This window comes from Astatotilapia calliptera, chromosome 6 (genome assembly GCF_900246225.1).
Source record: "Astatotilapia calliptera chromosome 6, fAstCal1.2, whole genome shotgun sequence".
In the NCBI taxonomy this organism is placed as follows: Eukaryota; Metazoa; Chordata; class Actinopteri; order Cichliformes; family Cichlidae; genus Astatotilapia; species Astatotilapia calliptera.
Genome location: NC_039307.1, coordinates 12,437,829 through 12,462,731, shown reverse-complemented (window position 1 = coordinate 12,462,731; position 24,903 = coordinate 12,437,829). Strand labels below are relative to the sequence as shown.

At 37.1% G+C, this 24,903-nt stretch overlaps 1 protein-coding gene across 2 annotated transcripts; it reads left to right on the top strand.

Moving 5' to 3' along the window:
- The first annotated feature begins 5,478 nt into the window (after nt 1-5,478).
- On the top strand, nt 5,479-24,275 carry slc24a2 (solute carrier family 24 member 2). Of its 2 annotated transcripts, none has more exons than XM_026170367.1 (10): nt 5,479-5,713; nt 6,715-7,842; nt 16,377-16,412; nt 16,764-16,881; nt 18,136-18,219; nt 19,064-19,143; nt 19,301-19,438; nt 19,656-19,745; nt 21,256-21,422; nt 21,535-24,275. In XM_026170367.1, the coding sequence occupies exons 2-10, from the start codon at nt 6,922-6,924 to the stop codon at nt 21,782-21,784; spliced, it is 1,884 nt and encodes a 627-aa protein (XP_026026152.1). In that variant the 5' UTR covers nt 5,479-5,713; nt 6,715-6,921; the 3' UTR covers nt 21,785-24,275. The 2 variants fall into 2 exon arrangements, with proteins under 2 accessions (XP_026026152.1, XP_026026154.1); XM_026170369.1 differs by having other exon boundaries at nt 5,480-5,713; nt 16,764-16,875.
- Nucleotides 24,276-24,903: the final 628 nt, after the last annotated feature.

The following is a 24,903-nucleotide window of genomic DNA, read 5'->3' as shown; positions in this document are numbered from 1 at the left end:
TGTTGTTTTGTTTTTTGTTCTTTACATAGATGAACTAATTCTCATGGATGAGAATGTTCATGTCATGGATCATTTACTACTACTACTATAGTTGTCATATATGAAGATATAATAAATTCCACATCTTGGGTAATACACATTATTTAGAAATGGAAAAATAAGAACCTGGGTTTTTAAATACTGAGGTGAATAATTATACTATTTTCAAAGTAAATGCTTAGTGAATTCTTATAGATGAGTTTTTTTTTTTCAAGTAAGTCTCTAATACACTCTTACATTGTACTTGTTATTTAAATATATTTCATACTATTTCTGTTGTTAAGGTTTAATATTTTTATGCCTGTGTGCAGCTTTGCTTTAGTTGAACTTTTTCCACATCACAGTTAAATCATTTAGATAGATTTGATACATTAAATAAATTTGACTGAATATTTACTTCATGACATGTTGAGCTGGTCAGTTAAGTAGTAAAAGGGGTTATTAATTAGTTTCAGTTGATTTAGTGCAATAATGAGACAACCCCCCAAAACAGCTATGATTTGGGGCCGCTGAACTTTTTTTTTTTTACCCCCCTCATATTTTCTGACTGTGTTTGTGTTTGGCTTGGGTCAGTGTCACTGTGATACCATGAGGCAATACCTGGATCATACATAGGTTGCGCAAGTTGCTCATCTTCTCCAGGATGCCGCATCAATGCGTTCCATTGCCAGAAGGTTTGCTGTGTCTCCCAGCACAGTCTCAAGGAGATACCAGGAGACAGACAGTTACTCTAGGGGAGGTGGACAGGACTGTAGAGGTCCTTAACCTGAAAGCAGGACTACTCTCTAGTACCTTAATCATTAATCATAAATCAGTGCTTCATGATCTGTGAATCACTGTGAAACATGTTTTTATGTTAATGGAGTATTTTCTGTAAATGAAAGGTTTTACATTGGGACTGTAAAAAACTAATTTCATTCTCCACTAGATGGAGATGTTTGCTCTGGATCCTCCCGTAACTCCATTCACAGCATGACTGCCATTTCAGTAAATGTGAAACATAATTATATCAGATAAGAAACTTTTGTCCTATTGAGCCCCCTGAGCCAGAGCTGAACCAACTTGCTACTGATTTCCCTGACAATATCATAAAATATATAACGTTCTGGTTTTGTGGTGTGGGTCGGAAATTAAACTGAAGCTAATGCAAACTAATCACTACTCTGGTCTGGCCTTCTAACATCGTTCCTAGCTACTAATATCACAATCTTCATGTGTAACAGAACTTTATCAGTTTGCTGTTGAGAGGAAATACCCTGTTGACAAAATAAGATTCATCTCTAACTGCTGTCGACAGAAATACGAGGAGAAACATTTGCTCCACAATCTTAAAATAAAGTGTCAGCTGCAGAGGAAGCAGGTGCAGTCCTGTGGTAAATGTTGGTTTCGTTCCAGTAAGAACGAAGAATACAGAATTTACCCATTCTGTATGCTAAGTGATTATGCCAAATAACATGCAGTATATATTAGGGTTATATACTGCTAGGGTTATATATACTGGGTTATATTAGTTTTTTTTTTTCAAGTAAGTCTCTAATACACTCTTATATTGTACTTGTTATTTAAATATATTTCATACTATTTCTGTTGTCGAGGTTTAATATTTTTATGCCTGTGTGCAGCGTTGCTTTAGTTGAACTTTTTCCACATCACAGTTAAATCATTTAGATACATTTGATACATTAAATAAATTTGACGTAATATTTACTTCTCTGGTTGAACACTGTAGCTTAGCAGCCGCAAAGAAATGTGAGATATTTCTAGCTTTGCATTTCTCCAGAAACCGCAATCTGCATGGTTTAAATTCATTTATTTGTTATAGGGAACTAAGCTCAATAGTAACAGTTCAGCTCAAGGCTTAGTGTTATAAGCTATATGCATTATAGGGTTTACGTTACAGTGAGAAGCCTTATTCATGACAAGTACAAAGACTGTATCTGACCTGCTCAGAGGCCAGTATAAAACTCATGTGTGAACAGGGACAGTCCTGCAAACTTTACTGTGATCCTAACGATTGAAATGTTTGAACTGAGCATCATTATCTGCTCAAAACATGCATTCATGAATTTGCTATACATTAGTGTCTCTATCTGCAATCTGAAAATGTAAACTCTACAGTGGATGATCTGGTTACGCTGTTATCTGATGCGAGACATTTTGCTAGCATGGGTCTCCTTGTCCTGTCAGACAAAAGAATTACTGCAAATCAATACAAATTTATTTTAATTGGTCACTGTAACCCTTTAATTAAACATTTTTTTCCTGTTTGAATCATCAGTAGGCTGCATCATAAATATTTGGTGAATTATTATTATTGTTATTGTTTTATTTCATATCTTTGGATATATATAAATATACAACATATAATATAAAATACATTTGAATTTCCTGGTCATTTTCAAATGTTGTGTTCAAACCTTTCAGTTTTTCAACAATTATTCTTATGTCAAATGATTTCTATATTTCTATTAACAGCTAAAGCTGATAAATTTGCCACTAACAGTTGAGAGAGACTAACAGCGAAAATTACATTTTCTTTTTTAAATGAGTGTTATATCTAGACGTCTTTATGACTGTAAATTGCTTTTGTGCCTGGCAGGTGTGGTGATTGAAGGGGTGAGCTTATTGAAAGGTCACTTTTTGGAGAGTAAGTGAACTCAGCTATTCATAGACTCATTATATAGATCTCACCAATTACCTGGGCCGTCCCTGTTCACAGAGAAAATGTCCCTCCCTTTCCAACTTAGCTGCTATTTCAGACAGGAGCTTTTAGCCAATAAGCTGCTGCTGATCCTAGCTTCACAGAGGAACATCCATTTTGCGTTCTTTTCATTGACCTAGGAAGGAAAGAAACCCACTTCAGCTCTTAACCTAATATAAAAAATATATATGCAGTTAATTGTGCAGCTTATTTTTCATGCAAAAGTTCTGCAGGTATATTTATGTTTGCTTAGGTTTGATCAAATTCAGTCACCCAGATGTGGCTAGACCTTTGCACGGAATCTACATCTATTTAAGGGTTATTCCCTAGCTTGTGTTATTGCTCATTGTGATTGCAATTATTTACATTTCAAATTATATACTAGGTGTACCTCGCCTACCCCAAAGGTTAGGTTAGCTCGGCTGATTATGCAACACATTTAGCCTTGCTAGGACTTTACATAGCTCTTAATCTCTCAGCTACAGATACACAGTCAGTACAGAGGTCAAACTTGTCTGCACAAAACCAAGTGTCTCTTCAGGACATGGCAATACTATGCTTTCCCATGTGGAAATATATAACCAGAGAGAATGCAAAGTTTTTATAGTTTGTAAATTCCTTTTTCCTTCCTTCCTTCCTTCCTTCCTTCCTTCCTTCCTTCCTTCCTTCCTTTATGTGACATGGTCTTAGAGAGTATCCAAACCACCTGGACAAACATTAGAAATAATATCTTTCTTATCCTTTCAAGAAAATTTAACAAAAGTCTCAGTCATGATATTAAAATGTAATTAAGATTTTAAATAGTCTTGGTTTGGTGAGAAAACAAAGAAATGAAGATGCAAATTTTGCTTACAAAGGAAAATAAGCAGTCCACCCCATTAAGTATACTCCCATTTAATTGGATAAGAGCAATTGGAGGTGAGAAAGGTCCCATAGGATTTAATCCCAGCAGGGTTTGTGGTTTGTAAGGAAACTGAAACAGCATTATTCGGATTATTCTTATTCTACATGTTATTCTGAATACACGATTCAAAATGAGTATGTCTTTACCAATGTGTGAATGTGTGTGTGAATGGGTGAATGACTGAATGTAGTGTGAAGCGCTTTGGGGTCCTTAGGGACTAGAAAAGCGCTATACAAATGCAGGCCATTTACCATTTAGAAGAATTTTCTGATGAGATTTTTTATAACGAGGCTAAATCTGTATTTTTTTGGTACAATACATTTGCCTATTACATGCTTATTCTCCCTCATACATCTGTCTTAGAGACATGCTAGGTAACAGAAATGGCAGCATCATTTGATCTTGCCCTCAGGTAGCTGCTCCGGCTTAACCCTGACCTGACATTAAGACTGTTTCCTAAGAGTGGGTGCGGCATTCAAAGCCCATTACATACATTCAGTAAATAAAAGACAGCATGGTGATATCACTTCCATAACAACTTGTTATTTATGACATTAGCATAACTGATCAATCCCAACATCCAAACTACTTACCTAATATCAGATGGTTCTTGTGCTGCCAAAACAGCTCTAATGTAAATTCTTTGAGAGGGGGAGGGGTTAAAGGTCAGTTTTGTTTGACTGCTAAATCTTAGCAGTGAATTGCAGAGTGGGACATCTTTGGATCCCACTACATTGAATGGATCTTCCAAATGCTTGATTGGATTGGGCTCTAGGGAGTGTAGAGGTCAGGTCATCAATTTGGACTCTTTGTTATGTTCCTCAAGCAGTTCCTGAACAGCTTTTGCAGCTTTGTACTGTCCAGCAAGAATCCAAGAATTCGCCACTAAAAGGAAAATATATGTTTGTATACATCATAGCCTTTTTATTTATTTATTAATTTATTTTGAAAACCAGTCTAATATGCACACAAGATATATGCTGAAGTTTGTTACAAAAACATAAAATCTAAAGTTTGGGGGAAGAAGCACCCAAAGGCATCTTGTTTCATGAATCATTCTGATCTATTTAAACTTGGTATTTATACATCAGGTTAAATGTTTTTCTTAAATTGTTTTTGGTTTTGCTACCTACAAAGTAAATGTTAAGTTATTTAGGTTTCTTCTCTGTTAATTGAGTTTTTTGGTGTGGGAGTAGGGGAGATTAGGTAAGAAAAAGCAGAGCTGCATCATATTTCAAATATGAAATGTGAAATTTATGGTTTGTCCATCTTTGTAAGAAATCACAGTAACTTATTTTGTACTTTCAAAGTATATACATACCTCAGAATCTATTCTCTCACATGTAAATATGTTTTATGCAGCTTAATAAGGTATCTAACCCTCTAAGAAAAAAATTACTTAAATTAATAAAACTAAATGGCAAAATGACATCCTATAACTTTCATTTTTTTAAATAGTTTGGCATCCTATTTATAGGTTATAAACCTCTAACGCATACAAATATCATGCAGCATCTATTGTGAACTGTGCTGCAGAGTATTGCATAACAGAGTAAGTAGGATCATTTTCAAGCGCTTTATACACAAGACTGTGATCTGATAATTTCAGCCTCATCAAGCTGTAAGCTTATTGTTCTCAATCCATTATCTGTTCACTTGTTTGTAGAGCTAGGAAGGAATTATGCAGGTGATTTGGAGAGGTGGGGCGATAGGAAGGGTGGCCAGAGGAAGCAGATACGATTGACATATATAGTGATCCTCATTTTTTAACAGTGACTTGGCGACAGAGAGGACAAGGAAGGAGGAGAAAGTAAAAGGAGGTGGCCAGTGTCAATGGGGGAGGAACACTGAAAAAGAGGGAGGAGCTCCTTCAGGACATGCTGTCCTGAAGCTTTCTGTGCTTAGAGAAGAAAATCTCACTGAGGATTTACTGTTGAGACCTGCACTGAACACCTGGGATCATTTTGTTTTAAGAGTCAATTTACAGGAATATTCACTCAGAGATTCAGGATCTGACAAGCTGTTGACTGCTGTACTTTTCTCCACTGAACTGGAGATATCCAAGAGTGGTATGAGAACCTAAAAGATGAATGTGTGTGTTTGGTGTGTAGCTGCAATTTGTCTTCACTCTAATAACCTAAAAGATTTAGTATTCATCTGACAGCAAATTGTTGCTTGTTTAAAACATTTAAATGATAGAAATGAGACTGCACAAAATTGTAAGACTTCAGAGATTATTGTTGCTTTTGTAGAATAGAATAAGTGTTTAATAACTCTAATGTGCAAAATAATCTCATCAGGTCTCATTTTTCATTCTGTTCATTTTGTTGGTGCCTACCTTTTGGTACCTGTGTGCAGGACGTGAGGCTAATCTAAGTATATCCTATGGGGGATTAAAAAGCTCTCTAATGCGATTTCACTAATGTTCTAGCTACAGTTAAAGAAAAGCTTTCACTGCATCTTCTCAGGACCAATTACAACACCAAAATTACAAAAACTACAAGTGAAAAAAAAATGTTGCTATATGTGATTTTAACTGTTATTTAAAATTAAGTTCTACCAAAATAAAATTATATATTTGAAGGTTTATGTGTTTGAATAAAATATGATTCACTCTAGATTTGAGAATAGCTATTTCTGAAGCTGCTTTTTAACAAGGGTTTTAGTTTGTGACACTGTTACAAAAACAATACTTGCAGGGATGCTTGAAAGGAAACAAGAATGCTTGAAAGACTAAAGAATCAGAAGGGAACAACTCATCAAACACTTGAGTAAAGTTAAACCAACAAAGTTTCTCTCTGAGAAATAGCAAAGAAGTAGGTGAATGGGCATACTCGAGCCAAGGAGGCCACAGTAAAGCTAATAGCAGGAGTGAAAATGTTTGTTTTTTTTAAGGAAAGAAATAAAAGGAAAAAAAGGATACTCATCAAAATTGCTGATTATTATTGTCATTGGACGGCTCGTGTGATTTCCATTTGATAGATAAATAGTTAATTATTATGCATATCTTTTTATGTCTATATTTCATTTGCACACTTGTATTATAACTTCTGTTTTCTCTGTCTTGCAGTGTGTAATATGGGGAAACCTTTAAATGGCATAGATCCTGGAATCAGACTGAAGGGCTTCCGTTGTGTTTAAACCTGGCAGCAGCATGCAAACCAATTGGTAAACCGCCGTGGCCTGTCAAACCCCCACCCTTATAGCCAATATCACCACCAACCCAGCTTTTGGGGGATTCCAGACACTTCCACTCTGACAACCTGCACCAAACAGAATGGATTTCATCCTACCCATAAGAAATCAAGACCTGATAGCATATTCCAGCTCACCACCTCGCCTGGGCCCTCAAAGTAGGAGTACCATGCACTTGTACCATGGTGTCAAGAGAAAGCTACGGCCTGGACGGATTTTGGGCTTTATCATCAGCCTGGTGGTTGTCTGCACAGTCTGTTCATGGAGTGCCTTGATGCTGGCCAAATCAGTGACCACTCAGGTAGATTCAGCTGCTGAACGCTCAGCTGAGGGAGCAATGCCCCAAAGAACTCTTCTGCAGTACCGGAACCTTTCAGCAGCACCAGAGGATACACCAGTGGCCATGAAATCCTCCAGTATAGAGATGAATCATGGGGACTACCCAACGGACTATTTCAGTGTGGAGGACAGGCGCCAGGGCTACGTAGTGCTTCATATGTTTGGCATGTTGTACATGTTCATAGCTTTAGCCATTGTCTGTGATGAGTTCTTTGTTCCTGCACTCACGGTCATCACAGAGAAGCTGGAGATCTCTGATGATGTAGCAGGAGCCACCTTTATGGCTGCAGGTGGGTCTGCCCCAGAACTCTTCACATCTGTTATAGGAGTCTTCATCTCCCACAGCAATGTGGGTATTGGTACCATTGTGGGATCGGCTGTCTTCAACATCCTATTTGTAATTGGGATGTGCGCCTTGTTCTCCAAAGAGGTGCTGAATCTCACCTGGTGGCCTCTGTTCAGAGATGTCTCATTCTATATCGTTGGCTTGCTCATGCTCATCTATTTCTTTTTGGATAATCAAATTGTGTTGGAAGAAAGTGTTAGTCTGCTGCTATTCTACACCTTCTATGTAACTTTCATGAAGTTCAATGCCAAATGCGAATTGATCATCAGAAGCATTTTGGGCAGCAACCAGGTGGACGAGCTGGAGAATGCACAGAAGGTGAGCTGACTCCACCCATCCATCCATCCATCCATCCATCCATCCATCCATCCATCCATCCATCCATCCATCCATCCATCCATTTATCCTCCCTACTCTTACCCAGATGTTTTCTACTCCACAACACCCTTGATCATTGTCAAGCGACAGCTTTGTATAGTCTATAAATATTCTTCCAAGGTTAAGTTCCAAAACGTAAAACATAAATAAATAAATAAGTAAATAGAAATGCCAAAAAATTTCACAAAAGATTTCATCCACACTTCAATCTACTGGGTCAAACAACCATGAAGACTTTAAATTAAAAGAGTGTATCAGGAGAATGAGTCTTACATCTCGGATACTAAAACTAGGGAGTTTCTCAGAAAGAAAAATGCCTAATTTGAAATGAAGAAACTGATTGATTGATAGATAGATTGAATGATTTACATGAAATCAATTAATCAAAAAAAAACAACAACATGTATATAAAATTAACCAAGAAAAGTGCACTGTAAATAGGTAAACAAAGAAAAAGGACACTGAATCTTCTCCAGCAACACTATACCACTTGATTTGCATAGGAAAGGAGTGGTACAAAGTATAAGCTTCAAAATGGTTTATTTTGTTGTTGTTGTTGTTGTTGTTGTTGTTGCTCTTGTCATTTTGTTGTTTAAAATTTTTCAAGTAAATTACATAACAGGGAAAACTTACATAGACTGCTGAGCCTTAGAATAATAGCATTCATGGTTTGAGAATTTGAGAGGGTGTTAAAAGAGACCTGAGTACTAAACAGACTGCATTCTATCATCCATCAAAATCTCCTTAATTTCACTTTCAAAGGATATAAACATTTGTGCACCTGTGTACTTCAGATGATGTTTGATAGACAGCCAGATTACACCATATTCATGCTGACTAAGACCAGGCTTCATCTTTAATCATTACTTTTAGTAATGGAGTTCAGACCAGAGTCCAGCAGGGCTCTTAGAACACTAGTGATGTAACAGAGCCAGTCAATGTCCCCATTTAAACTGGATTACAAGACTTAAGATTTTTTATGTTTGAAAACGTAAGTAAGTTAAAGATTAGATTAATCTGTCATGCATTTAATTTCATTCAAATTTTGTATTTTTCATTAGGGTTTTACTGTATTCCCATCTATCGAGATCATCACAGGTATTATTGAACATTTGCCAAAGACTTGCATCAGCCAAGTTGGTGGTCCAAACTACTTAACCACAAAGTTTTGCTTGAACAGATTTAACATATACACTCACTTTACAATTTATTTCAGATAATAACAGGAAAAGGCATGTCATGCAGAAATTGCCACCAAAGTGCCACACTAAGATTTTTTTGTGATGACTTAACCATCAATTGGACTCTTTTATTGTTAATTCCTTCATGTATTCCATATAGTCTAAAATGCCAAAACTGAAGCAATGATGTGAGAAGGAAAAGTACTAGTACAAACCTCCGTGTGCATTTCTCTGCTCTGTTAAGTCCTGTCCCTCATTTAGCTCTCCCAGCTGTGTCCTCACATTAGAAAAAAAGTGGGCGGGAGCTGTTATCTATGATAGAGTAATGTTTGGCCCTGTTTTTTTTTTTTTAATTTAAGCATCAGTTTCTGTCGTTATTCACATCGTTAATCATTTAAACAAATGGAATCAGAAACAGTTGTTCAGTGACTCACCATCTATCCTATTATTGTTTGGGTACAGCTGGAGTTGAATCTGTTGCTCTGCGATTTCTTAATCATATGTGTGTAACCTCATCTGCCATCGTCCACTATCAGTCCATCAGGGTCATATTCAATCCATTGCTATACATGCTGCTTCAGTAATACTCACATTTCACATTGCATATTAGCTCTTGACCTCTGATGTGATGGTATTTGCTTTAAAGTTCCGCCCATGAAATTTTCTTGTAGGTCTAAACAAGACAAAATGTTCTCCAAATATTACTCCAAGTGGTTTTATTTCAGCATTTTTGCCATTAATGGCAAATGGCATATGAAGTATGATATAAATATATTTAAGCTTTTTCAACACAATTTCTTAAGAATTAATTTCCATTGTAGAGTTGTTATATTTTAGTTCATACTGAATTATTTAAACCTTTGATTACATACACATGTGTGCTAATCAAACTTAATATCACTGTTATTACAGAAGCTCTGTTTGACATCTGTGCCCTTCTGGGAATCAGCTGTTCCCCAAGCTGCCTCACTTGAACCAAAGAACAGCTTTCTTCTTTTGCTGTCCAGCACTGGATGTCAAGCTGTCTTGCTCTCATGTGTTGGTAGCTCCTAAATAATCCCTCAGGTTAATGCTCTCTAATCCTATTAGAGCCACTAATAATAGTCAGGTGGTACCTGGAGGAGCAGGAATCAGCAGATCTCAGAGAGAAACAATCCTGCACAGTTCATTCTCTGCCTGCAGTTATGCTCATAGTGCTGTGAAGCTTGTATTTTGTATGTACATTGGACTTTTTCAAGTTGGTTTGCTCAGTGCATGCATTTCATTCGGGTAGCAGGAGATGATGAGAAGACTTGCTGGTTTGCTTACTGATGGGACTAAAGATGCTAATTCTTTCTAATCCCCTTATCAACTGCTTACCTGCAGTGACGACAGCAAACATACATTCAAGCACACTTTCACACAGTGTCTGCAGAGCACTGAAGAAATGTTCAAATTACATTTCTCTCATTTACTACAAGGCAGCAGAGGGCAGTGTGATTAAACAGAAAAGACCTTTCCATTAGTGCATGAATAAAGAAGGAGGATATTTTGGAATTGCATTGTGTTGTCCTAGATTTTTAATACTTTTGCTGTGGTTCATAAGTACATTTTTAAATGCTTGTTACCCAGAATGCAAATTTGATTTGATTTATATATGATAGAAATTGTAGCTGATCTTTTCAGGTTTTTAGAGCGAGTCAGCGTGCATCTGTGAATATTTTATTATTTATTTATAATAATTTTTAAAGCAGTAAGGATGATATCACAGGTGAGAGTGGAAGCAAGTTCTTTAACAGCACTTTGACCTGTGAGGGTTTCTGCAAGACTTCACATGAGGGCTTGAAAATTGCTGGTCTAAAAGTGGTGATGTTGATGATTAATCCTGACTAAGTCCCACAGCTCAAATGGTCAGGAAGAGAGAGACAGAGGGGAAGAGAGAGGAAGAGAGAGAGACGTGTACTTTATGTAATTTCAACTTTATGTTTATTATGAAAACATGATCTGATTTTGCATCAGTGACATGATGGTCAGTAGAATGATGGGAAATCCATGTGTAAACGTGCTGATCTGAGGTCAGCACTTTACATCTTGGCTGTCTTCCAGTGTCTATAGTTTCCTGCTCGGAGAAGATGAGATCACCAAACTTGAACAGCAGCTTAGTACAATAAATTGTTTAGTAAATCTTTTAATAGCTATAGCTTTAATAGCTAAACAATAGCTATACCAACATAAGGAAAGCTGACCCTGAAAAGAAAAACAAGACTATATGCACTTACTAAAGTTATAGCTGTTAATCCAGAAACTGGCCTGTGCTGAGCTGGTGATTTTTTACATAGCACAGAGGAAGTGCTTAACACTAAATATCACAAAGTAAGTCATCTAAAAGAAAAATGTGTAAAACATGTTTTTCAACTAATCTCATAGCATCCCTTGGTGCAAGGAGCTCCACCTCAACTAGCTCTACCATAGCTGAGATGGAGGCGAGTGTATTATTTCCCAATAAACCCGTAAAAAATATGGAAACCAGTATGTTATTAACATCTGTTTTACATATCAACAGTCCAAAATCAAAACCTTTACACATATACACATACAGTGGGGCAAAAAAGTATTTAGTCAGCCACCGATTGTGCAAGTTCCCCCACTTAAAATGATGACAGAGGTCAGTAATTTGCACCAGAGGTACACTTCAACTGTGAGAGACAGAATGTGAAAAAAAAATCCATGAATCCACATGGTAGGATTTGTAAAGAATTTATTCGTAAATTAGGGTGGAAAATAAGTATTTGGTCACCTCAAACAAGGAAAATCTCTGGCTCTCACAGACCTGTAACGTCTTCTGTAAGAAGCTTTTCTGTCCCCCACTCGTTACCTGTATGAATGGCACCTGTTTGAACTCATCATCTGTATAAAAGACACCTGTCCACAGCCTCAAACAGTCAGACTCCAAACTCCGCCATGGCCAAGACCAAAGAGCTTTCGAAGGACACCAGGAAAAGTATTGTAGACCTGCACCAGACTGGGAAGAGTGAATCTACAATAGGCAAGCAGCTTGGTGTGAAAAAAATCAACTGTGGGAGCAATCATCAGAAAATGGAAGACATACAAGACCACTGATAATCTCCCTCGATCTGGGGCTCCACGCAAGATCTCATCCCGTGGGGTCAAAATGATCATGAGAACGGTGAGCAAAGCTCCCAGAACCACACGGGGGGACCTGGTGAATGACCTGCAGAGAGCTGGGACCAAAGTAACAAAGGTCACCATCAGTAACACACTACAACGGCAGGGAATCAAATCCCGCAGTGCCAGACGTGTTCCGCTGCTGAAGCCAGTGCATGTCCAGGCCCGTCTGAAGTTTGCCAGAGAGCACATGGATGATACAGCAGACGATTGGGAGAATGTCATGTGGTCAGATGAAACCAAAGTAGAACTTTTTGGTATAAACTCAACTCGTCGTGTTCGGAGGAAGAAGAATACTGAGTTGCATCCCAAGAACACCATACCTACTGTGAAGCATGGGGGTGGAAACATCATGCTATGGGGCTGTTTTTCTGCCAAGGGGACAGGACGACTGATCCGTGTTAAGGACAGAATGAATGGGGCCACGTATCGTGAGATTTTGAGCCAAAACCTCCTTCCATCAGTGAGAACTTTGAAGATGAAACGAGGCTGGGTCTTCCAACATGACAATGATCCAAAACACACCGCCCGGGCAACAAAGGAGTGGCTCCGTAAGAAGCATTTGAAAGTCCTGGAGTGGCCTAGCCAGTCTCCAGACCTCAACCCCATAGAAAATCTGTGGCGGGAGTTGAAAGTCCGTGTTGCTCGGCGACAGCCCCAAAACATCACTGCTCTCGAGAAGATCTGCATGGAGGAATGGGCCAAAATACCAGCTACTGTGTGTGCAAACCTGGTAAGGACCTATAGTAAACGTTTGACCTCTGTTATTGCCAACAAAGGTTATGTTACAAAGTATTGAGTTGTATTTTTGTTATTGACCAAATACTTATTTTCCACCCTGATTTACGAATAAATTCTTTACAAATCCTACCATGTGGATTCATGGATTTTTTTTTTCACATTCTGTCTCTCACAATTGAAGTGTACCTCTGGTGCAAATTACTGACCTCTGTCATCATTTTAGGTGGGGGAACTTGCACAATCGGTGGCTGACTAAATACTTTTTTGCCCCACTGTATATTTGTACTCTCTTAGGTACTCTCTTTGGTTCTCTATTTTACAAATGTATTATTAGAAATACCAAAACAAAAATTACTGTCATTCATAAAATTTTATTTAACACTCTGTAGTCACAGGAAATGTCACTACTGAAAATCACATCTTGGAAAATACAGGTTAGTTATACATTTTTGAGTCTGCTGGCATTAAATTTTAAAAAGCTGTGGTGGATGGTTGTCGTGCAGGGCAGGTTTACGTGTAAACAACTTGCAGAAGAATTTCATGTAATATTATCACAATGTTTATAGAAATTGTGGGCAAGATATTTTTAGAAATCTCAAAATACAGCATGTGGGCTGAAACTGTGCTGCAAAGAGAAAAAATTACTCCATTATTTACAATTTTATTAAATGTAGATTACTAACACAATAGGGATTTTGTTATTATGACACATAATAAGAGCTTGGTAAAAAAGTAATATGTTATGTAAAATGCAAAAAAACACCCAAACTTTATAAATGATAGTTACTTGTCAGATTGCAGTATCTAATTAACAACTTCAATCAGAAAATAAATTGAAATAAAAAAAAAAAATGCTTCTTTCAAAGAGGAATTACCAAAGAACAGCTTCAGGCTCAACAGATTCTACAGCAGGCTGCAAGTGTCTTCTGTCATGCAGCCACTCTTATGAGCCATGTGAGCATTAGCTAACATGACCTAATGCCAAGCTGGCTTCTGCTTACAGTGCTCAGAAATCACGAGGCCAAGAAAGACAGGTGACAACAAAAGGCAAGCTTCCTTAACTTTAGGTTTGGTCCTTCATTTGACCATGTTTTTCTCGCTATCATCACCATCATTATTATTACCATTATCATCATCATCATCATCATCATCCATATTATTATTTCATTTTATATTTTTTTTTTGTTACAAGGGTAAGATGAATGCTGTGAAGTATTCACATCTTCCATCTTCAACCATCAAATGGTTTTAGAAGATTGGCCAAAACTTTCTAAAATTATGTTGTTTAGCTGAGTTTAATAAGTCTAATGAGAAATATGATACAATGTTTGAACTCACAACAATATAAAAAGGAAGAAAAGGCTCTGACTGATAAGATACATAGTTTTACTAGATTTAAATTGAAAACTGATCTCTATCAAGATTAGACACAATTGTTATTACCAAACAACCAGGTGGACCAGAGCAATTTGGTAGTGATGACTTCAAAAAACAATACTTAACCACCCGTGTCTTGGTTTAGCAACCCTAGCAGCGGCAGGTGTTTTAATTAAAGGGATTATCTGCTCAATCTCTGAAGACTCAGTCATGAAAACGTGCCAGGTGTGGTATTTTGTCTGTGTTTGTATATTTCTCAGAGACCACTTTAGTGCTCGATTTTGTTCATGAGATACTTGTTGAGTATAAGATGACTTTGTGGCTCCAGAGTGTGCCGGTTTAATGGTTTAAGCTTTTGCTTGGCAAGTGAAATGTTGCTGGTTTTGTTTCATTTGGAGACATAAATTCCATTTTGGTGTTGTGGCAGGAAGGGTACCTGTTGTTAAAAACAAAACCAACCATCAAGTTAGTTAGAAAACCCTCTGTTGTTGAGTTTAGCATGTTCACTCTGTGTTTGTAAAACGCCTCATTTAGATCAAGTGGAGACCATTTAGCAATAAGATCACACCAGCAGTGACAACAATGAGGTCTTGGACCACATCCAGTATTGAAACTGTACTTTATTATGATGTCACTTGCATCATTTACCAGTACAAATACAGGCCATTTACCATCATTTACACTACTTTATGGTACCATGGCTTCCTCTTGCACAGTTGTGACCCAGTCAGGTTTCTGGACCACACTGTCATGATTATAAACAACAGACAAGCACAATCACACAACAAATAGGTAAAAGGACCAGAAAATCTATATTAATCTAATATTCGTCTAAATGGTTTTTGGGGGTTTTTTGGCTGTTGCTTTGCTAATGGAGCTTTAATTGCACTCAGGATAGTAACTATATCTTCTCATTTATCTTGTTCTTTGGTTCTTTGGAAGCTATTTTACCTTTAATAAGATTTACATCTTTGGAACAAAGTGAGTAAAAATACAGGATTATCATGTTTATACAAACCTGTCAGAAGTAATATTTTGGGAGACAACTTTGGAACAGTAAACACTGAGAATTTATATTATTTTAATTTGCCTTTCACCTTGGAAATGGTGCAAAAAATCTTCTATAGCCTTTAATATGAATCCAATTTGTGATTTTTTCCCCCCTCCAAAGCCAAATGGTTTTGTAGTTTGTAGTTATGCTGCTCATGGTTTGTCCTTTTAGTCTGTGTGCATGTTTTCTTTTCTTTGTTTTATCCTTGCTAGTTTTTCTGGAGTAAAATCCAGCTTTTTTGTTTTCTTTCACCACGGCGTGTATACCTCAGTGGCACAGTGTGAGTTAGGACTGAGGGAGCTTTGACATGTATGTATGTATGTAGCTATAAAGTGACATGGCTGGGATTGAGATTAGTGTGAGATCCTCCTGTGTGTGTAGTCTTCGTGTTGGAAAGATACCTAAAACGTGCAATGGTTTGCTTTCATGAGGAAGTTTAAATAAATACTGGACATGAACAACGTGATGTAATCTCCACTGAAGTTATACATCTAATTTCCCTCGGGATGAATAAAGTATTCTGATTCTGATTCTGATTCTAAAATAGCTGGGATACTGAAAAAGAAGGTGATGATAAATCTTGAGTAAATATTTTTTAATCTTTTCATTTTTGCATAATTACTTGATTAATGGTGTCTTTACCCTCCCTGCTGTTAGAAATAATTTACATATACTTGATCTAAAAATGCCTTCCAAAGTGCTTTGTGAATAACTCAAGCTGAGGTCCTATTCTTTCCCTATTCCATCACCATTTCCATGTTTATTTTAATTAACATTTGTTTAAATGCAATCCAATCCAGTGCCACAAATACAAAAAGTGTTGGTGGCATTTTATTAAATATACTGAATATACTGACTACATATTTGATATGTTTATTATATTCTCCATTACAGTAATCTATTATTATGTCTATTATTATATTTTTATTATATTATTGTTTCTGTGTTCTTTCCTAAAGGTAAATGCCCCAAGTGATGACGAGAACAAGCTTACGGTAAGTTTATTTGTACTGTTTTATAAGCATAACATAGTATACCGCTTCTATATTTCACTATATTTCAAATCTTTCAAAAATGTTTATTTAAAAATGTGTTTCTTGTGCTTTCATTTAATTTTTAAATAGTAGCTTAACGTCTTATTATCTTTCTTTTCCCCTTTGGAACATTGCAAATTTAATTGTATTTATTTAAAGAACTGAAGCTGTGACCGGCTCCACCTGACAATGGTTTAAGACTATAATAAGCCCATGAGTGGACACAGAGAGAAATAATGATGCGTAAAATAAGTGTGCATTTACATTTGAATCCATAAAAACATTTGGTATTTGTGCTTTTATGTTTTACAGGCTAAACCCAGGCTGCAGAGGGAAGGCAGCTGTGCTTCTCTACACAACTCGCTGATGAGAAACAGCATCTTCCAGCTCATGATACACACACTGGATCCCCTCAGTAATGAGGGTATGAGTGAGCATGCGCAGATACAAATCACGTACACTCTCACAAACATTATAATCTTCCCAAATTCGAAATGTTTCAAATAAACACAGAATGTGACACATACAATGTGCTGACATAAAGATTACATTCCTTCACCACAACAAATTCAAATGTGACTTTTATTGAGATTAAATAAAAGTTAATAACTTCAGGTTTCCAAGAAACAGATTAAGCCTAGCCCAAGATCAAAAGGATATCCTATGAAAGGTTTATATCTAGGATTAGGCTTAAGAGCATAGACAGTTAAGAGAGTTGCAGAATGGCTGCAATCACAGCATTGCAATAAAGATGCACCCTTAGGCCTTCTCCTTGATTCAGAGACGGTCCTTCCCTTGGCCTCCTTGACTCCCCGCTCAAACCAGCGTTCCTCCCTGTCCAGGATGTGTATGTCCTCCTTACTGAAAGAGTGTCCACTGGCCTGTATGTGTAAATAGACTGAGGAGTCCTGACCTGACGAGGTGGCTCTTCTGTGTTGTGCCATCGGCTGAAACAGAGGTTGTTTGATTTCCCTGATGTATAAATCATGGGAATCCTCCTGGCATTATACTATAGTATAATACCAGGGGACCAGATCCTTGGGGAACACCAATTTTTGGTGCAGCCTGTTTTGGGGTTTAAAAACAACAGAGGCGCTGTGTTTAGAAAAATGTGTCTCAGCTGTTCCAATACTAACCCTAGCCCTTTTTTCCACTTCTTCCATGTACAAGTTGGCCACAGTGGGTGTAAAAGGGTAACCCATGGCATGCCCATATTTCTGCCTGTAGTAATGACCCTTGTATGTGAAATATGTGTAATGAAGACACAGTTCCAAGAACAAACACACTGTTTCTGCTGAGAGTGGTCCTGATGCTGAGGTTAGGGCCATCCTGAAATCTCTTACGAACTACAAACAACACAAGTTAAGAGAGATGTAACATCATACGAGACCATTGTTTCATCTGCCTCCATGATGACACCATAGCCACTGATCAATGGTCATGACAATTTACATTGTTCATTCAGTGGGCTAGTTTCAGTCATTGTGCAAATGTACTGTTTATAGGGTTGGGAAACCTACAGTCAGCTGAGACTAAAGGAGTCACTTGGATGAGTGACGAAACGCCTCCCCCACTGAAAACGCTACGTCCAAATGAACAGAATCAACTTTTTGGGATTTCCATAACTGGATGATTGAGCTTGCATTAAGACATGTTGCATTAAGGACTGTTTCTTTTGTTTTAGGACATTTTAAAGAGAAGGCTTCAATCCTTCACAAAATGGCCAAGAAGAAGTGTAAAGAAGACGGTGCCACTGCCAACGGAGTAGGTGTGTACCAGTGAATACTGAAACGCCAATGTACTTTTGGTCAACCACCAATCGATAAAGTGACAAATCAGTTGTGCAATTATTTATCAGTTTATAGATGAATGATTGAAACGGCACACAAATTTATCAGTATGTTAATTTAAAAAATAGTGGAATAGATCATGGGCAGGCTACACAAGAAAGAATTGTTCAGGCAATAAAGCTTTGAAAAGGAAAACTAAATGCTACCTTTTCATTTCACGAGAAGACTGAATCTTTATTTTTTTTTAATGTTTTCCCTCATTAATGTAAGTAATGTGACTGTCCCTTGCGTCACTGATGTTAAAGAAACAGTTAAAATGACAAAAGTTGTATATTTTTATAGACAGTGATTGCATTAATACATTTATGGGTCAGGCTGTAATTTAGAGGGTTTTTTTTTCTAGTTGTGGATTAATCTCTGATTTATTTCATTTAATACATTTTAGTTGAACAGCTGATCTGTTATCATCCAAGAAGTTTTACACAAAGATGCACAAACTGCTTTATACTTGTAAAAAAAAAGTAAACAAAGAGATTATCTTTTCTTTTTCTCAGTAGAGGAGATTAAACATGATCTTTGATTATTTTATTTCTAATTTGTTATTTTATATTAACTAACTATATTATAATTACTATTGATAAATTATTGCCATGATATTATTGCTCTTTTTTTATTGTCAGTATTGTCCCTCTATCTTTCTTGTTTCTTTCTTCTTCTTTTTTGTTTCAACACACCCTTTATTGCTTGTTTTAAGCACAGTTTTTAACTGTGCTATATAAATAAAATGCACTTACTTTTTTTTTACTTACTTTCTACCTCCAGCTGATAAAAAGATCACAAAAAGTACAAATGTTGCAGTGGAAGTTACACCACCAATGAATGGTGCTGCAGGAGGAGATGAGGTATGGAAGCATCACTCCTTTTCAAAAGCAAAATGTTTGACCTATAAACAATCAGGAAATTTAATTTAGTTATGTTTACCCAAAGAAATATGTCCAAATATATTTATGTACAACATAGGCACAATATTACAATGTAAGATCATGACCTAATCCTCAGGGTGGTGAGGAAGATGAAGATGAAGACAAGCCTTTGAGCCTGGCATGGCCTGACACTCCCAGGAAACAAATCACCTACCTCTTGATCCTGCCAATCATCCTCCCTCTCTGGCTCACGCTGCCTGATGTCAGGAGAGAGGTAGATATACACATAACCAAATATGAAAATACAAACTGAAACCCTATTTGAAAATAGAGTAGAGCTCCACAGCTCTACTGAGTAACACACACAGCTTTAGTTTAGGGGTATAGGGCTGTGCTTTGAATGCTCTCTACTGCTTGATTTTACATGTTAAGTTAGATGAAAAAGAAGTGATAGACTAAGAAGCTACATTGCTTTATTTTATGTTTTTTAGACCTCAGAAAGGTTCTTCCCGGTCACTTTCCTCGGCTCCATCTTTTGGATTGCGTTCTTTTCCTACCTGATGGTGTGGTGGGCTCATCAGGTATTTCCCACACAACGCACTCACAAACAAATATTAGAGTATGATTGTTTGCAGCATACAACAGCCTTGTTGTCTATACACACTATATCTGAGGCCTTTCTCGTCAGAGCGCGGCTGTCAGGGTGTTAAATGTGTGACCGTGGGAACTAATCCTGGCTAATCTGTCTTGAGCCACAGTCAGATCAACCTGTAGCACTCTATTTTAAGAGCACAAGTGCAGCGACAGGACAAAAGCACAAGGTTACTGACAAAGTGCACCTGCTAATTTAGCTTCTACAGGTGCAGCACGCCACGTGAAAAAGCATTGCCAAAAGTGCAATAAGAATTGGTCATTACGCTCTCACCTGTGAGTGGCAATGCGTAAATAAGTACATTTTCAGATATTGAAAGCCTCATGTCATTTTTAGTTTTTAAAGCAGCATCCATGGACTGATTCCCTTTATCTTCTAAAATACATGAAATATAATTGTTCTCTTAGGTTTGTTTTAATGAAAATATTATAATATTTTTTTGAAATAGGATTAGATTATATTTAAATATTATTATTTTTTTGTATAGCAGATTTAACTCAATGCATGCAGATGAATGTGTGTTATCCAGAAATATTTATTAATGAAAAAAAAAGAGGTTGGATGTTCTACCTGTGTCTGTGTGAGTGTTCCCCAGGTTTTTCCCAGAGTCCAAGACATGTATGTTAGGCTAGTTAGTTATTCTGTCTTGGCCGTAGTTGTGAATGTGAGTGTGACTGATGCTGTCTTTTATGTTAGCTCTGGAACAGACTGGTGGTCCAGGGCCACGTATCTTGCCCTGTGACAACTGGGATAGGCCCCAGCACCAGTCCAACCCTGTACTGGATAACCAGAAACTAATGGATGGATGAAAGTCAACCCATAAAAAATAAACTGATTAATACAAAGAAATAAGAGAATATATCACTCTTTCAGCCAGGGACTCTTTTCTTTATAGACTTCATGTCTATATGTATTAATTTTAGAAGTGTTATTAGGTTGAAGAAAGTAATGTTTTGTGCATCATTTTCAGTAATATGCAAGCCTGAATGCATGAAACTGCACACAGCTAGAACTGGACATGTCTAATCAGCTACATTTATCATCTGAAACTTAAAATGTTTCTTCTTGGTGATTTTTCCTGATACAGAAGATATTTCTCAATTTCTGAAATTCTGTGTGAGGAACACGAGCAGCTGATACAGTGTGCAACACACACACACACACACACACACACACACACACACACAGAGAGAGAGAGAGAGAGACTTACAAACTCTGCCCTTAGTGACACTTGTTGACTAAACTAAATGTAACGTCACGTCACAATTACTGTGAAGTGTAGGGGCCCTGTCTTTCACTTTCATGCATACGTCTGAATGACAGAGTTATCATAACTTTAACCTATGTTTTCCTTGACAGGATGCTGTCACATTAGTAGATTTAGGTTTTGTGTGGCTGAAAAGAACTGAAGATTTGAGTTGGAATATTATTCCTTTTAGGTTGGAGAAACTTTCTGGATCACAGAAGAAATCATGGGTTTGACAATATTAGCAGCTGGCACTTCAATTCCTGACTTGATCACCAGTGTGATTGTAGCTCGAAAGGGCCTCGGTGACATGGCTGTGTCCAGCTCAGTGGGCTCCAACATCTTTGACATCACTGTGGGGTGAGTCTGCCAATAAACAAGAACACACAAGCCATTCATTTTTAAATAAGAATGTGCCAAGAAAACCCAATTCTTCTCTGTTGTCTTTTCTATGCCTCTGTCCTCCCTCCAGTCTGCCATTCCCCTGGCTCATTTTCAACATTATCAATGACTTGAAGCCAGTGGAGGTGAGCAGCAATGGCCTGTTCTGCGCCATCGTCCTTCTCTTCCTCATGCTGCTGTTTGTCATCATGTCCATTGCCGCTTGCAAGTGGAGAATGAGCAAGAGTCTGGGCTTTCTTATGTTTTTGCTGTACTTTGTTTTCCTTGTTGTCAGTGTCATGCTGGAGGACAGAATTATTGTCTGCCCCATTACAGTCTGAGGGAGGGACTCTGGTTAACTGCTGGTCAAACAGCAGAAATTAAGCATAACAGCACATATTGACCATTACATAAAACAAACATATACACACTGTCACTTAATATGCACACAGTAGAGGTCTGCATAGCCACTGTCCACACACAGACATACAAGTTTGCACCCACACACACACACACGCACACACACACACACGGTTGTTGATGTCAGCTAGGCAGAAGCCGTGACATAAATCAATCTTGCAAATTCAGGCTGGTGCATCACAGGTGTTTATCCGTGGAAAACAGACCTGTGCTTCTTTTATGGATTTCATGCCATCGAATAAGAAGAATTCTCTTTCTCCGACGTGACTGCAAGCAGTTTCCTGTGTTGGCTGAAACATGCTGAAAATAATTGATTGTCAGTGAAAGAAAAGCCAGATTGAAATGTCAGCTGAAGATCTCAGATCTCAGCTGATTTTGGTTTGTTGATGAAGATGTCTCAAACCAAGTATGAGACATCATTACTCTTACAAGCAGATATTTAGTATATAAGATCATTATGAGGGCGATGTCCAATACTCCACGTACTTTGCTACATCAGAGAAATGTTATGTGTTTTTAAATACATTTTGACATTTGGGGTCATATTTGGCAGAATCCACTGAAATCTATTGTAGCACATATCAAATACTAAATAGTTGCTGCACATGGATAAAACTGGCTAAGGTTGTCAGTACTGCCTAAATATGTATATCCCAACTATCTATAACGAGCTTGTGAACATGACTTCTTCGGTTCTGGCTGCCTTTACATTGCATGACTTTAGTGAAGGGTTGATTCCCAGAGATGCAGTTTGGACAACGAGTGCTGGACTAAAGATTAACAGAGGTTGTTTTATTTTACTTGTTAAACTTCAAGGTTATTTTTCAACTTATATGTTCCTGAAAAAAGAGTGTTCAATATAAGCGATATCACTGCTTTTCATCTGTATTATTTTGATGTAAAACAACTAATGTACTGTAAAAGATAACACAGATTTGTGTTATTTCTGTTAGACTTACAGGCTGTAAGCCATTGTTCAGTTAGTGACATAACGCTGAGTAAAAAGCAGGGAGTTTTACATCCCTAGTAGTAGTAAGAAAACACAGTACAATGTTTCCATTCAAATGTATGCAAATGTTAAAATTTTTTCTTCGGGATTGAATGGAAATGTTTAAGGAGGTTGTAATTTTAAATACTTACAGAAAAATACAATAAAGAAATGTTAAACTGAAGAAAGGCTTTTACTTCTTTGGCATTTTCTCTGATGGTGCGAAATTTTTACTCTATTGTTGTTGTTTCATGAGCAAAATCCAACTACTGTGGCCCATTTAGTAACATGGGGCCTTGCTAAAAAGGCAAGTTAGTATCCATATTGTCCATCTTGAGCATTTTGCACCACCTGTTGCTACCAACCGCCTGTCCTCATATACAGCATAGACCACAGATGGCTTAAAATCTCTTCTAACCTGCCCCAAAATACTCAAAATAAATAAATGACACAAAAAAAAGTTCTAAAGGAAAAAAAAATTTCCCCTCGGTACTCAGGAGAATTTGAAGCAGACTTTAATCTGGGCAATAATTTATAATTCTTGAAGAAATGAAAAATAGTTTATCTGAATTTCAGGAGCATGTCCACACCGCAAACAATGCCCTTTCGGTCATACACCTATAAATGCCTACACATATATTTCTGCATTCCCTTCCATTTTTCTCTAGTCAGCCTCTGCTGATTCTTCCCCAAACCCAAACGTTGTCTCTGGCCTACCTTGTTGCTTCATTTGAATAAACCTTTGTCATTTGGGTTGGGGTCCTTGCTAGTTAAATGAGCTGTAGACCATTATCACCTCCCTCTGCTGTTAATTCTTGGAAGTGCAAACATTAGCATTTAAAACAAGTAAAAAAATAAATAAATAATGGAAACAATATATCACATCTTTGTTAAAATTATTCTTGGATTTTTTTTTAAATTCTGTATGCTAATATTGAAAAGATGTCATGAAAAATATCAGCTTTATTCAGGTACATATATATATATGCATATATATTTCTGATTTTTCTTTTCATTGTACTTTAACTTTATTCTTATTTTTTTAAAATAAGTGTACAGTTTATTTCCATAAAACTGATACCAACTATTCCGAACGTCAAAATGTGTGTTTATTGTGTATTTTTATGTATACTACTTTTTTGTAATCGTTAATTGAGACTAATGTGATTGTAAGCGTTTGTATGTCAAAGTCATAACAAACAGCAGCTTATAAAACTCAGCACAATGTTCTCAGACTCCAGCTCAGATTTAGCCAGTCTATGCAGTATCACTACTACATTTTTCGTGCTTTGATGGATCATAAGAATGTGAGGAATGTATGTGAATGAGTGCATTTAGAAAGATTCGTTCCGACCAGTTTCAACAACAATGTTATAATGTTCTACTTGAAACATGTATTATACTGTAAAAACATATATAATTTATCTCTGTATAAAATGTTATATGGTCAAATAAAAAAAAATAAAAAAAATCAATGTCGGTGAACTTTTTTAGTTAATATTAAGAAATAGATGCTCCCGACAGCCTTGTCAGCCTAATTTAACTGCAGTATATTTGCAATTTGTGAATGAAAATCATATGAATTACTCTGCAGATCTTGGAATACTTTGCCTGCTAGATTCTTAACAAAATGTGACATTGACATATTTAAATCACGTAAATAGGGAGGTCAGTTTACCACTCAACCTTCCTCATAACACAGATTAGCAGTGTCATCCATCAGGATGTGGTTTGCTTTACATAGACACAAGCCTCTTACAAAAGCAGGCATGGCCCGCTGCAAAGACCAGTGAGATGCAACCAAGATTAAATGGACAGCTGAGGACAGCGGTAAAGGTTGTTCTTGGGGGATATCTGAGGACATTTCCTCACTACCTATAAATTTAGGTTGTGAGTAACTCAAGTACCTGTCTGCCAGTTAACAAGCTACAAAATCACCCCAGCCAAATTCCCATATATGTATCAAGTGTCTTTGTCAGTAACTGAGTAAATGTGTGTGCTATTGATTCCTATAAAAGAATGATCATTTTTGGGGTGGAACTGTTTTAGGAT